Source organism: Haemorhous mexicanus, chromosome 2 (genome assembly GCF_027477595.1).
Source record: "Haemorhous mexicanus isolate bHaeMex1 chromosome 2, bHaeMex1.pri, whole genome shotgun sequence".
NCBI lineage: Eukaryota > Metazoa > Chordata > Aves > Passeriformes > Fringillidae > Haemorhous > Haemorhous mexicanus.
The window spans coordinates 112,064,307-112,080,353 of NC_082342.1; the positions used below are offsets into that span (position 1 = coordinate 112,064,307).

General features: G+C 34.3%; 1 protein-coding gene across 7 annotated transcripts in view; it reads right to left on the bottom strand.

Annotated features, from left to right (window-relative positions):
• The window catches only part of DMD (dystrophin), a 979,946-nt gene that overhangs the window by 613,576 nt on the left and 350,323 nt on the right, over positions 1 to 16,047 (bottom strand). For all 7 annotated transcript variants that reach the window (XM_059839939.1, XM_059839938.1, XM_059839941.1 and 4 more), the window contains 4 exons: positions 13,969 to 14,130; positions 7,527 to 7,637; positions 3,763 to 3,936; positions 1,964 to 2,119 (listed from right to left, as the gene is read on the bottom strand). In XM_059839939.1, coding sequence (XP_059695922.1) covers positions 1,964 to 2,119; positions 3,763 to 3,936; positions 7,527 to 7,637; positions 13,969 to 14,130 — 603 coding nt within the window. The remainder of the gene's footprint in view (positions 1 to 1,963; positions 2,120 to 3,762; positions 3,937 to 7,526; positions 7,638 to 13,968; positions 14,131 to 16,047) is intronic.

Below are 16,047 nucleotides of genomic sequence, written 5' to 3' on the forward strand. Positions count from 1 at the left end.
ACAATGCAAAGTGCACTACCCTGAGCTTGATTGCCTGATTAAGAATTTTAAACATCTGGTATATTATAAAATGAAGTTACGGATACTTGTCAAAACAGAGAGAGAATATTTGTGTTCCTATATACATCTCTAACATGTGTTTATTATATAAATAATACAATATCACTATATACATTGCATATATCCAGAGTTCACTGATTAATCAGTTTGTTAGTACTTCAAATGTATAGATGTATTTTCTATAGAAAAATAGGAAACAGTGCCCTCTAAAGGCCTTCTGTGTAAGAAAATGTGATCTTGAGTTACTTTATTTATGAGGGGGTCTCTTGAAACAGTATCTACAAAATCACACCAGTGAACCTATGCTTGAAGAAGTGTTTTCCCCTCAGACCATAAATTTCAGTCCTGAGACTTACTATTAGATATAGCTATTGTTAGTTTTCTCTTAAAAGGTCTTTTTCTCAATGCAATCAATTAGTGCTGATAATGGCTATTCAATTCCTTTATTTCTATATATCTGGGCTTCTGTGACTTTCTCTTAAACTGTTAATTACCATGCTGAGTAAAATTAAATGTGAGAAATTCCACCTAGGGCAGCAGAGCTAAACCCAACACTGCAAATTTTTAAGACACGTCAATTTGCAATATGGCTCACTTCAAGTCACTAATGGCTCCCTAATGGTACATTTTTATCCCTTCATTAGATAAGAGAGGTTTCCTACAATAATAGCACCTGTTTGCTGTTAAGTTGAACATAATGCAGGAATGAATGCCACAGTCATTTCTAAAATAATAGAGAGCTCAAACATATTATCCAATCCCAAATGACAGCTATCCACACTTACTGAAGCAGACTCCAGTTTTCCTGACACTCAAAAGATTGATGTCTCTTAATACCTTTACTTTCTAGCAAGAGAGAACTGTTTTAATTCAGATTCCCTAATGAGTATTTTCTCTGTCAAAAGTAACATAACTCTTTTTGTTTTATTATACTGTAGTCACCAGGATTTGAGTCTCATTATCTGTTTAAACCACATACTGGATCTCAGTATTACCATGGGCTCATTTTCCGAGCTATTAATAATTTATGATTTGAATAATTGATCATTTTAAAATTAAGAATTTGCTTCCTGTTCCGTTTTGTGTTTTTCAAGTGCATAAATTTTAGTAATAAACAGACAAGTATTATCTGTCTTTCACAATTTTCATTCATCCAGTCACAGCACCAAATTCACTCTCACCCTACAGTTTTCAGAAGTTCTTTGAATAGTTCTAATAAGGGTAAGAGACAGAAAACAGAGTAAAGAAGAATATGAATAAAAAGAATACCTGAATAATTTAAATGAAGTTTTCTTTAGGACAATGCCACAATGTCTCTTCTGACTCTAGTAATATTGGTCAGGAGCCTGTCCATTCTACTTTGTTTAGTCTTTGCACAAGTGCCTCTTGAGGAAAGCTCCAGTGGCAAGAGTTTTTTGTTCAACAGATTTTTGAACAGCAAGAAATGGAAATTATATATTTTAAGATCTATACAGTCAGAGGCAGTAGTAATTTAAAAGGTAGATTTTCCTCTTTTATGAAGCAGCCCTATAACTAAAACTTAACCTAAGTAATTTCCTAATCTGAAGTGACTCTTTAAGGCATCAGAATGAAACGACATCCCCCATCTGAATTCTAAAAACAAATGAACTAGCAGGAAAAAAAATACATCATTAAGAAACTAGAAATTTGAACTGCAATAGAGGAAATTTTTTATTTTTCTAGTTTTTGTTTTTTTTTTTTTTTTTTTTTTTTCCTTAGGAGAAACTGAATAGCCATGCTGGTGATTGCCTTTGCCTCCACTCCTTCTCTCCCACTGGATGAACCTTGAAAGGAACCAGTAAAAAATCCCATTTACTTACCACACTGTGGTGACTTTACACTTTGCCAGTACATGGTTTTATATTAAAAGCACAGAAGTTACCTTTGCACCCAATTCATTATATTGCAGCTTCAAAGCTGTAAGTCTTTCATCCAGTTCCTTTGGGTTCTCAGTCTGCTGCTTCTGAACAATCTGCCTCCCAGTTTTTATCACTGTTTCCACTTCAGACTTCACCTCACTCAGGTTTTTATATAATTTCTAATCAAATAGAAATATAAAAGTGAAATACCACCATTAAAACATGAAAACTAGAAAAGACCATTGGAAGTGTTCAGAATCCAAATGAACAAATTTAGAACAGTCCATCTTTACCAGCAGTGACTTCAACAACATGTCACTAAAGCCTAATTAACTAAACTAATTTCAGTGTTAGAAATGTAATACATGAGAAAGTACTCATCATTATTAATTGGTTTAGGCTGTGACAGAGGTTGTTTTAAAACTTAGATAATGCAGTATTTAAAATGATAACAGATATCTTCTTTCAACTCACGCAGAATGTTGAACATATTTGAACTACAAATACCCATTAGTTTTTAAAATCTGTTATTTTTTCATACTGCTAAATCTAGAGACTGGAAGGATAGAGGATTACCCCTACATTTATTAAGTGTCATACTCTAAAAAAATTATTTAATAAAAGTAAGAAAATGAGGTAGACCTACAATTAGTACTTTATTTACTTAGAGTAGTATGTATATAGTCTAACTCCTTTCTAGGATCTTAATATGATAATAAATTCTTCATTCCGGAAAACCAGCCAACAAATTAGGAAGCTGTTGCATGATGAACATAAGTTGTTTAAATTCTGAATATATACTACAACTAGATTTTGAAAAACAGGAACATTATGAGAACCCTTGCTGTTAAAGATTCTCTAAAATCACTCTAAGTTTTCCACAAAATATATCAGGGCTGCAAAAGCCAGCTGCTGAGTGAAGACATTCATTCAATACATGCTTTTAAGTACCACATCATTCTAATAAGAATGCCATTCTCACAAGAATATGAATTTAAGAGCAATTTCATTTTAGAAAAATGAAAGATTTAAGCAATAACATTGACATGTCCCATGCTTATTTTTTTTTAAATTTAAATTCTTTCTACATTTACATCTGAGAGAAGTTGGGGGGGGGAACCTTCAGGCATGCATTGCCCCAGGAAAAAAAAAAAACACAAAAAACCTCAATAAACAAACTAAGTAAAGATGAATTAAAAAAAAAAAAAAGGTAAGAAAAAAAAGAAAAAAAAAAGAAAAAGATAAACCAGCTACTTTTGCTGTTGTAATCTTCTTTTCATGATCATCAAAAACAAGGTATTTATTTATTTAAGGGGAGTAGGATTATAGTGATATTAAAGAGATATGTACAGATTTTCCTCATAATCTTTAGGAAATATTCAGGTCTTCTTTTGCTGTTGAACTGAAAGAAAGCCGTAGCATGCCATCTCATGGAAGTTTTAATTCATGGGTTTTCATTATGCTTTGTGTTTCCTGGCTAGAACAGACTTGTGCTCTGTAGCACCTCTTTTGGTTACGGCACGGAGTCCCATGACTCCAGAATGTTTCAGACAATAGAGCCAATATGGGGCGATAAATTCAATTGCAAGACAGGAACTGGTAATTAGAAAGGGATCCTAACTGGCATTCTCACATAGTGAAAGTGCATGTCTAAGGTTCTGAAGGGGGGTTTTGTTGTCTTTCTGGGGTTTTTGTTTGTTTGGGTTTTGGATTTTTTTGTGTAACAGATACTTTGTTTGTCATTTGCATTAAGGACAGTAATCTCTAATTTTTAGCTTTCTCTGCATAAAGCCAACAGAAAGACAGCACCCAAAATACTCACCATGCAATGATCCAGCTGTGATTGTACTACTTCCTGCTCAACACTCTTCATCTCCATCTTGGGCACCTGCAATTTCACTTCATCTAGAATTCTTTTACATTCCTGGAGGCGCTGTTCAAAGTTGGCTGGCTTCTGAAACAAGCGAAACTTCATGGACACGTCCTGCAGCTTTTTCTGAAAAGGGAATGTGGGCAAGTAGAAAGTGGGAAATCAAATCACTGCTGAAGACAAGTCTTAGTTCTGTTACAGAATACTTGGAATACATGGTTAATCAGAAATTTATTACTAAAAGAATATAAGACGTTTGGGGAAAGTGCCAGTGGCAGAGAATCCTGGGTCTGCATTGGAGGATAAAAATTCGTCCATCATCCAGGGCACTGGATGCAGCAGAGCCTGAGGCAAAGGAGCCTGAATACACACATGAAGAAAGGGAGAAATTTTATATTTTTCAATATGCAAAATGTTCAGGGGTGTGTGGAAAAGACAGATTTAATGACTTGAGGAAAAGCCATCCACATTGCAGAGTGAATGCTCTTCAGCTCTATCAGTTGCTGCTTCTTAATAGGAGGAAGGTAACTTTTAGTCCTTCAAAAAAAACTAAATAATGTGGCTTGGCAGTAAGTAGGTCTTGCACAACCCCCAAAATTTAGAGTATAAAATTGATTTATACTTCAATTAAAAAAAAAAAAACCCTAACTTCGACTAAAAAGAAAGCAATTTGAAGGCAGAAAAAAATCTGTGACAACCTTGGTCTCTAATTTCACCATTTGCACAATTTTCCATCTTTGTGCACTAATTAGACTGCTTGCTCACATGATCCCTAGCTCAGGGGAAGGAGAAATAATTAAAAATAAAGAAAAGGAATTTTAATTATCTACTTGAAAAAGAACAAATTTCTCTATAGAAGTAAAGAGCGAAGTATTATTGAATAAGTTTTTCAACTGTCTTGGGAACAAAAAAAAAAAAAAAGAACAAATGTCACTAATAAGTAGCTAAGTGATTAAATAGGAACTCAGCATTTGCAAACACACTTCCAATTTTTTTTATCTTCAAATCCTGGACACTTTATTCCACTACAGTGTGGCCTGTGCCATATAGATTTGAGGAAAAACTGTATCAAGGCATAGAATTGGTCTATACATTGGAAAGAAACCTTCCCATATCTATCAGATTTCTGAAAAGGAGGCAGCAATCATGAGCAGCAGACAACCTGGAGTACCACAGAAAAGTGTTTAAATATCCAGCAGCTCCTTAGAGCAGCTTTCCTCTTTAAACACTTCTCATGAAATCCAGATCCAATGAGATAAGAAAGGAAATCCTTCTGTCTATGAATAAGTGGACATTTGTATAAAAGTAGGGAAAAAGGGTAGGAGTAAGTGGCCTTATTTTTCTTCAGTGTGTTTGTATACATTTAATTTGTATGTAATTTGTTTTAAACTCTCTCCAGTCTGAGGAAGGCCAAATCCTCTGTGAATCTTGCATTGCCACGTCTGTATCAGTTCCCACTTGTGTTGGTCAATACATTAAAAGTTATTTAAAAAGAGAGAGAATGACAATATTAATAGCAGAGAAAACTAAAGCCATCTGTGAGGAGTCACTGAAGAATTGAAAAGTATTGATGATCTGTAGGGGGAAAAAGAAGCTTGATATACAAATAGGATCTAAATTATCTTTTAACACTCTTGCTTAAGTTCTCTTAGATAACCATAACAGCTATATTATATACTTATATTTATCATCATAAGTTTTAAAATATTATCTCAATGCTTAAAAACAGCAAAATAAGCAAAGTGGGTATTTGAAACAATTTGTAACATAAAGAAAACAAAAATGTTTCGTACCTGGCACAGCATAAATATCATGTAAAAAGACATTTTGTACCTGAATAATGTGTTCATTTCTGCTCACTTTGATTCAAAAAGTCATTTTTAAAATAGAAAATTTATAAAGAATCACAGGAAAATGAAAGGCCTTTATCTTAAAGTCTCAGTATGCTTTAACATATTTGTCAGTCCAGAAAAGAGACAATTGAGGACATATTCAAAAAGCTGACCAGAAAAGCATTCAGTACTGAATTTCAAAAATAGCCATTCATTAGAAAATACTTTACTTTCAAGTAGCAATTCTTAGCCTGTTAGGACTAACTAGGCACTATATCACTATGGCAGAAATAGATTTTTATTTTCCCAATCATACTTTCCCCCTTAAATTTAAAAATCAGAACTCAGCTCTCAGCCTACAACAATCTAAAAAGCCAGGATAAATTTGGCTGCAGTTACCAGTTGCTGCAGAATCTCAATGCATTTATTTATTTTCATAGTTTAGTTTATGCCCCAGTAATTTAATAATAGAATAAATATGTCAATTAGAAATATTACCTAGTGCAAAAAAAAATGAGGAAATTATTTATAAGTGGGAATTCTATTCAGAAAATAGTAAGTGAAGACTGATTTAATGAAATCAGTTTTATCACTAAAAGTAGAATAATGATGGGAAGGGATTCAAGAGAGTTCAGTGGCCTAAAATCAAATATACAAAGGGCTCATCTTCTACCTGCTTTGGGTTTTGATATTTCTATTATGCATGTAAATTACCACTTTTTTTTGTTTATATTTTATCTAATGTTACCAAAGCAGTGTCTCAAGATGACCTCCACCAATTTTTCAAAAGTCAAACTGGTGCACAGAATCAACTAGAGAAAACTTACAAAGAAAAAAAATGTCTGCAGAGAGGTGGACTAATAAAAAAGGCACCCAGAAAGGGTTGTGCTCTCTTGCATGTTTTTGAATTCACAAACATTTATTTACACAGTCATCTGATGCCTGCATTTCACTGATGAAATATGGGCAACTTCACAGCTGCCATGGAGACCATCAGAAGGTGAGTTAGTATGAAGAGAGGCTGAAAAATGAGGAAACATAAATATTCTCAACAAAAAAAGCCAGTCCTGTAGATAAGATGAAACATTAAAAAAAGTCAACTTGTTAATTTCAAATAATTAACTGCTAAAAAGCAATTAATGATACCCAAAATAAAAATTAAAACCCAAACTGATGTGCCTAGAAATACTTGACAGGGATGGATCAAAAAATGGCAATAATTAAATTGTCTTTCTAATGAATTATGAAAATTATGAAAATTTACTTTGCCACCTAAAAACAAAAGCCAACAAAACAACAACTGAAATCAAACCAGCAAAATAATCAAAAACCCATCATTACTGGGTAAAAATGTGTATTTCTTACTGTTGTTTATTCAGTCTTAATTTTCAAGAAGGTCTGTGTCTATTAAGCTAGATGAAATAATGCATTATCTAGCATTTTAAACCAAAGTCTGAATTGCACAGCTCAGCATAATTTGTACTTCAAATGCAGCTCTACTAAAGATTTCCAAGTATTTTAGCCTGTGTTTGACAGTAAATATTTTGCAATACCTCAAAACTTAGATCAAAAAAACCCCACTGTAGTTTTATCTCTTGAAACTTCAGCCCATTCAAAGCACCCCCTAGCACATGGTGTCCCTACCAGTTGGTTGCATCAATCCTGCACACCTTAGAACTGCTGCCAGTGACACAGGAAAGCTGGAATAAAAAATGAGCAGGAAGAAGATATGGATGGGAAGTTTTATCCACTCTGATTTTCTGTCTCGAAAGGACCAACTAAAGCAGAAGAGATACCTTAAGAAAACTTCAAGGCAGAGTAATAGTACCACTCATAGTAACTTGAATGAGAGAAGGAGAAATGGTAGAAATACAATTTGCCCACCTGTGCCACATCAATTTGGGAAAGCACTCTTTTGGCAGCATCCTTCCCCCGGTTTCGTTTCTTCATTTCTTCCAAACTTATCTCATGGCTTGTTAACTCAGATTGTATTTTCTGTTGGAAAACAAAGACAGCAATCAGCAAGGTTGGATGGATAATTGTATGCTATTTAAATTATTTGGACCAGTAGACTTTGAACCACGCTGAACAGCAGTTCCAGTCTGTAGAGCCCTGCCAGCAGCACGAGCGAGGTGCCCCTGCCCCTCTGCTCAGTCCTGTGTCCAGCTCTGGCCTTCTCAGGGCAAGAGAAACATGGAGCTCCTGGAGCAGCTCCAGCAGAGGGTGACAAGGGATGGTTAAGGGACTGAATGTGGATTTATTTTTTTCTGTAGGAAAAAAACAGTTTTCATTGGTAAGAATATTAAAAATTAATCATAGAAAAAATTATAGAAAAGTTATTTGCTTCACTATTCTTAATTCTTCTAATTTTCACAGTATCACCAGGCAAGCTGAGAGAAAACTGATCAAAGTATCCTGCAAGTATAATATCACCTTCATCTTGGAGAGCTGTGCTATATCTACAACAGTACACAATTTTTGGCATACTGCTGACTAGAATCTATGTTCAATATCATTCTTCTGTAGCTAAATGCAAAATGACACACAGTTCATTATTATACTAACTTCATGTACACATATTGCTTATTATGTCTGTCTGCAGTATCAGAGTGTGATCCAAAGAAAAACTTCAGCTTCTTTTGGTACACTGTTAATCAACCTCACAAGACACAATTAACTTTAGCAGTGTTGGCTAGTGCAATGTAATGGAAAAGAATTCCCAGAAAATATCTTCCTGATAGTTCAGAAAAATTCAAATATAATTATGTTAATTTGTTAGAAAGTAAGAAATTGTTATTACAGAATTGCTAGACAGCACCACTGAAATAAATTACCCTATGAAATAAGGACACAAAGCTATTTTCCCACCATGAGATGCATTTGAGACCATTACTCCAGCATTAAAAAGTGATTTTTAATTTAATTTTTTTAATGGCATATAGCATCTTTCAGATGCCCTGAAGACCAGCTATAATTTGAAATATATGTAAAAAAATTCATCTTACACTACAGTAACTTTAATAGTAAAAATTAATATACATGTATTTTTAATCACATTTTTACAGGTTATTAAATACAAAGCTGTGGACACCATATGCTGCCTACTTTATATGGCTATTACATGGTTATAATGACTTGTGCACCATTACAATCACTTATACATTTCAGCACTTAACTGAAAGCAGGTTTTCACAAGTTATATAGAACACGTATTAAAGTAAATTTTAAGAGAAAAAGAAAGATACATTAAACTATTCAGTCTTTACTAAGTTTAGTTGCAAGAATATATATATGACTCTAAATTATTCAGTACTATTTGGAGAATTAAAATATTTTTCTAAGGCAACGTGTTTGTAAAAGCAAAATTACTCTCCGAAGGCCCCAAATTTCTATGATTTTTTTTTTCTTCCAAAATTATCATGGCTATATATTTTTGATTTTTTATATTTTGAGTTCTCCTTGAATGGGATATTTATTGAGTGGCCAGAAACATCTGTAACAAATAACATAACTTTTTAAAAGATGATATTAAATTTTTGAGAAAAAAAAAGTCAATTAAAAGAATGATTCCATCAAGAAGACAAGGTTTATTAAATTGTTGAGCATTTATTTTGTCCTTCTCTAAGTTTAAAGTTTCCCCCTGCAGTGTGTTTGAATTGTAACAGGATTACCTTCCATTTTTGTGTCACGTGCGAACCAAACAGGTGCTGATTTAGTAAGTACCTGAAGCCAAATAATTTTTTCATGTCTTGGATTTTAGAACTGCATATGAAAGGAAGAAGCAAGTCTGAATGCTAAAAACCATACTATATAAAACCAAGCATTTCAACAGTTTGCTTCCCCACCTCATCCACAAACTGGTTTTCAGTTGCATTTTCCAATTTACTTTGTTCAACCTCAGAATCACTCTGGAAAGCTCATAATTGAACAGTTCTTATCTGAATAGGTCAGAACAACACAGCACAGATAAGAGCAGTGTTTAAGCAATTAGGCATTATGGGACATTGCATAGAGGTTGTTCTATCTCACTATTTTAAATTGATCTGCAGGAGAGAGATGAAGTGTCATCTTCTCTGACATTGAAATGTGGAATTGGAGAGAACAAACACATTAGAGGAAAGATTAAAAGAAAAGTTAGCAATGCTCATAGCAAGGAAAATATTTTTTTTTATTTTATTTGCTACTGCTCCTCACAGGCAGAAAATTTAAATCAGTCATGAACAGATATAAAAGAATTTATAACACTTGCTAGTGATGTCCACTATCATTTAATTTTTAAATGACCACTTTGACTTTTGTGTCTTTTCTGACTCACAAATTTATTGCATGGACTTCTTAACATCCATAAGAAAACACTATTCTTTCTTGTATCATGCCCATCTCTTCTTTTTTCAGTAGTTCCTGCCTATTTCTTTTTTATTTTTTTAATAAAGAGCAAAAATTGCCTTCATTTAATTTCTAGCACATCAGAATACAATGTACTGTGCAACCAAACAATACTACTGTGCATAAATTATTGTGCCCTACAGGTTAGGGATTCTCATTTGCCATCACTGGCAATCTTTCAGGAAATGTGCAAAACTTGTATTCATAGAAAATATGAAAGTATATAACACACACAGAAGATGATGGTACAGCACAAATGACATACAGGTAATTCTTAACTCAAACTGTATGCTTTGTTATGGACACTTACTTTGAAGAAATATTAAATGGAGAGTCCAAATGAGAAAAGAAAGGTAGAATAAGGTAGAACTATGACTGACATGGCAATACTGAGCAAGTTGGACATGACAAATGAGTTAAAACACAGTGTTCAGATTCTATGGAGATGTGTAGAGGGTGACAACCTCCATAGTACAGAAATCTGTACAGATATTCAAACCTAATATATAACAAAATGTAAGCTTTTGAATAAAACTCATCAGCTCTTCCCTCTGACCACTGATCCACACTTGGCTGAACAAAACAATCCTCACAATTTCCAGCAAAGGAAAGGAAAGTGTAGATAACTTAAACACTTTCCTAAGTAGACAACTCTGAGTTCTTTGCCCCAAAATATTGGTCTGAAGCAAATGAAGCACAGCATCATCTTGTCAAGTGACATCTTGAACAACTGAACCATTCTGCCACTGCATCATCATCACATTAACTTTAGTTTTGAACAAAGCACAAAGATATTATAAAAGCAGTATAATAGGCGCCTTCACTTAGAAAACAGCAAGGCATGTAGTGCTTAATTTTACAAAACTGAAAATATCCAAGGATTTTATTACAAAAGTAGATTATTTTTGTACTATTCAAAAACACAGTATTAAATTATTCTCCACACCACAACTTATATAGTTGACTGGGGAGAACAACAGACAAATTGATTTGTCATACACAGGTGAGAAATGAAATAAGTCGATTTTCTTTCCCATAATGTAAAAATATTCATGTAGTCACTCAGAATAAGCAGAAATACAAAGTAGAAATTCTCTCTTCCATCAAAAGTCATTGAATAACAAAGCTACAAATAATTATTTGGAAAGTATTTTGTCATACAAATGTAATATTTTCGGTACAGATTTTTTATTCTCCTATCAGCTAAGGAATACTTTAAAAAAGCCACCAACTTCAAATTCTTGTGATGATGATTTCATTCTCTGTATTTTTTTGGTAAGTTAAGAAATATGAACAATTCTTCCACTGGGATCATGAGATTAAGCATGCAAATAAACAATCTTTCCTTTTGCAATATTGCTTGAGATTTTACCTCACTCAAGATTTTGTCATAATTGGGCCTTGAGTAATCTGAACTGATTTATCTGTGTGGTTGCTGTTTGTTTGTTTGTTTGTTTGTTTCTTTGTCTGAAAACATCATCTTCAGTTGTACTCCAAAGAATTCAGGTAACCTTGGCTTTCTAGCATTAAAGTCTCAGCGCCACATGGTGGAGTAAGAAGCACACAGAATTTACATTCAAAAAGTGATCCTAAGAACAGCACACATTGGACACCCCTTTCTGTCAAGTTTCTTAATAAATTAAACTGATTATTTCACTTAAGAAAAGAGGAGCTAAATATAATTTTTTTTCTCAGGGTAATTTTTGATCAGCTGAAACAAAGATTATTCCTCCTATGACTGCTTTAAATGAACTCGAAATTGTTGAAGCAAACACACAGAGCTCCAAAGCTCAGCAGCTTTCTGATCATAAATTTCCCCCACGTGTTCTTTTCGAAATGAAACACATATTGCTGAATGGGTTGCTAAATCCCTCAGCATGGATAAACTGATCCCTGCCCAAAAAGCAGCATTACTGACTGGAAGATTCCCATTCCAGCTGTGCAGACACTCTTGTAGGTACCTTACATGAATGAACTGTTTTCAGCTCTACAAAAGAATGTTGCCAGCAGAGCTCCACAGGAGAGGGGGCCACTCAGGATGTGCCTGTTCTGCCACTGGCTGGGGTGGCTCCATGCTGGAGGAATGTCTTAGTCTATCTACCCACATTAAAAGGATTGTTTATTCCCTTTCCCTCTAAGGATTTTAAAGAGATTCACAACTGAACTTCAGAGAGCTTCAATATTTGCTTTAGACCTGTTCAGTTGTTAATTATGTTTTTTTTCATTAGGTCTCACTGGCACCATAAAATGAAAACATGAAAGGGAAAAACTCAGCAGTCTCTATGCTGGTTTTCCCACAGTGGATATAATACAATCAAGTGAACCTGACATTAGACAGTAAAATCTCCACAAAAATAACAAGTTCTACAGAGGGACAGAGCTGAAATCTTCTTATGAAAGTGTGCTAATTAAGGTTGATTGGGTTTTGTGCTGCTTCAGTTTTTGAAGTTCTGAATTACTTCCTTTTACCCAGCCTGTAGTAATTCCCAATATGGTACCTGACAATGCACATAAATCAGATGGATCCATGGGACAGGTGAAACATGTAAGGGTTTAAACACACCAGAAAAATAATTACATTTTCATGTAATGTTTTTTTTCTTATGTATTCAATTAATATAATTAAAACATGACAAATTAAAGTGATAATCTTTAAAAAATTGTAATTTTTATATCATTAAGAAAATTGCTTACATCATTCATACTTCTAGGAAGAAGAACAGTAATTCAAGAGATAAACACATGCCAAACATTGTTTAGGATTCCAACTGAAGCAATTTTTTTCTAAATCTGATATTATACTGATAAAAATTAGAAGAAAATAAAGTAGGATAAATTTTTTTTTCAAAAAAAGACAATGTATATATGTTCCTTTTTTTACAAATATAGCATTTATAGTCCCAACATACACATAAAAATATCTGCATTACCTCCAAGCACACACACACACACACACACAAAAAGCCACTGAAAGGTTTACCCATCTACATATTAACTCAAAAAACATAGTAACATTTAAAAAACTATTTTCAGGGCCGCATATATTCAGCTCTGAATATATTTAAGACTATCTAAGGTACTTTATATAAAAAGATTATTATTTTTTAAAATTATTTAGAACTCTAAAGGCATGCCAAGAAACCCATTATTTAATATTTCTTCTAAACTCATTATAAAAGTGCTCTTTTTCAACTTCCCTGTAGCTTTTTTTCCCTGTTTACTTTCATAATCTGGCTGCCTAAATTTAGATGGAATTAACAGAGAAATTGAGGTATATAACACTGTAGAGTGTTGATAGTTTTATTGCAGAGATGTTTGGTTTTATTTCATTCATATTCTTACCATCTTAATGCTGCAGTAAAGCAGACCTTACAGAAGAAAGAAAGAAAGAGCAGAAATGATAATTAGATGCACATTTTTATTTCAAAGGCTAAATAAAACCATGTGTAAAGATTGGGAAAAGCTTTTTCTGTTGAACTTATATGAGCTGTAAAAATTAAATATAGTACATTGATGTGCACATTATGAAAAAATTATCAATGTTGTCTATGTTTCAATAATTTATTAATAAACCACAAAATCACCTTTGCAAAAGAGTTATCTAAGAGTAGTGAGGATGAAGAGTTTCCTTTTTCTAGGAAGGGAGCTGGATTTTAAAGAACCATGTTGTTTATCCTTCCCTTTTTAAAATTACTGCATAGCCTTCAATGACATTTACGGCCCTTTACATCTTCTGGACTGGTGCATAAATCAGAAGGAAAATATGACTTTTCTAGGAGAGTAGCTTAAACTTCTCAAAGTAATCCCACACAAAATTTGCTCGCACTTTCACGCTGATCATGTTGCAAATCCTCTTTACTGAGAGGCTGAGGGACAACCAAACACTCTGGTTAATTAAGAAAACTAGTAAACATGTAAGCTCAACCTGTGTCTAACTTACCTGTGCTTCCTGAGGGACCTGTGCTGCATCCACTCTGTCAGCAGTGTAGGCTGTTAACTGTTTGTCAATAGCAGCCAGAGACTCTTGGATCAGGCGCAGGGCTTTGTCAGTCTCCTGTGCAAATTGAATACTCTGCTCAAGACTTTTCTGTCTTCTCACGGCCTAGGAACAATGACAATGTTATCAGCTTTCACAGTAATAATGCATATAATACATTTTTTTCAACACATCTTTTTTTCCCCAAAAAGTTCAGGCAGGGAATCAGAAACAGGATTCCTGACTTGTGCCCATCCACCTTTTTGTAGGATAAATTGCGCATCTTTTTGCCACCCATTCAGTTTTCTCCTTAAGAAACAAACAACACTCAGATTGCACAGACAAGTTCTAAAAAGCAAAGGATCCCAAAAAAAAAAAAACCAAAGTGTAAACTGAGGATTTCTATTCAGAGTGCAAGATGGCAAAGCTGCACAAGCAAACCATCCTGACAGTGCTGTCTTTCTTTCTGAGGCACAGAGGTCCTCCTGATCTTGTTATATAATTCAAGAGACTTTGTTTACTGAGAATAGGGTTACTGTCATCACAATCCTATCCAAAGCAATCCACCTCAGTAAGTGAGAGGGATAAAGACTCTGTTGAGCTGGATTTCTCTTATATGAAGCATAAATAGCTGTTTGGAAGAGACAATGCCTACTTTCTTCCTCCTGTGGGGGAAAAAAGTTAAGAAGTTGAATCTTGCTTCTACACCACCAGCAGTGCCACCATGTTTTTTTACACAATCTTCTTTTGGAGGATGTTTTCCTTTCAAAGGAGCTCGGTTTATGGTTTAACAAATCTAGACAATAAATTCTCCATCCAAGTTGTCCTTAGAAGACACATATATTAAACACTTCACATAAATGAGTCAACTTTAAATAGTATTTGCAACACTTTAATAAGATATCTACCAGGTAACAAATAACCTGGTACATTCTTCTATCTGTCATTGTGTCTACCCACAGACTCATATTTTATTTGAACCCCAGCTACTGCCTAGCAGAGTTTCTGCTTTATACAAAGCACACAATAATTATCAACAACTTCAAATACAGCACAGTTTTTCTGTGTACAAGCCCAGCCATAATGCTGGCCACAGAAAAAGGTGACTAACTTAATTTGGCATGAATCAAAGGTGAAAGCAAGCACCCTTTAAATAACATTTCTAGGTGTCCTGCAATTTTTCAAGTCAATTCACACTTTTCTCTCTGGTAAGCCAGCTATACTTTAATTTGATTTCATACCCATTACAACACTCTTGCCTTGAACAAAAATATCTCTCAGCAATTCAGAGACAATATTTGATATATGTGCATCTTCTTCAGAGAGCTCAGATTCTCACAGAACTCCACGTATAACAAATGAAGAAGATGATTTCTTGTGAGCATTCTTGCTAGCTGTTTGACTTTCTTAAAGGATAGGAATCCAACCAGTATTTTCTATATTTGCTTTTGTAAGCTGCTTTGTGCTATTTCAAAACAACTGATCAGATAATCTTGTATCACTGCAAGTTCCAGGAACCTTCTCTGGAACTGAGCAGCTTTGCATATCAGACTCATGCTGTCAGTGTTAATGGGAGCACCTAAACCACCAAGGTATTATTACCCTACTGCAGTACTAAGGCTTGCTACTTAAATGACTTTTATCTTCATCTGATTTGAGATTTTAACATAAAAACATTCTCAGCCTGTTCAAAGCAGTGAGTTTAAAAACCACTGCTTCCATTTACCTTGGCACTCCTTACTATTGATTTGAAAGCCTGGACAGGACACAGACTCTCTACCAATCTGTGTCACTGTGGGGTGGATTGAAAGACACATTAGAATCAGGATAAGTAGCTTTCTGCACCTAATAGTTATGGTCGTCCTCCTGGAAGCATGGAAGAACCATGGAAGAACTTCCCTGCTTTTACTGATCTCTGTGGTTCACTGTTAGGACTAACACACTGCAGAATCCATTCCTCCTGAGGGCTGCAGTGCCCTTAGGTGCAGGGAAGCTCACAATTTAAAATAAGACTCCTATAAAGTTCCATTCTTACGAGTCATC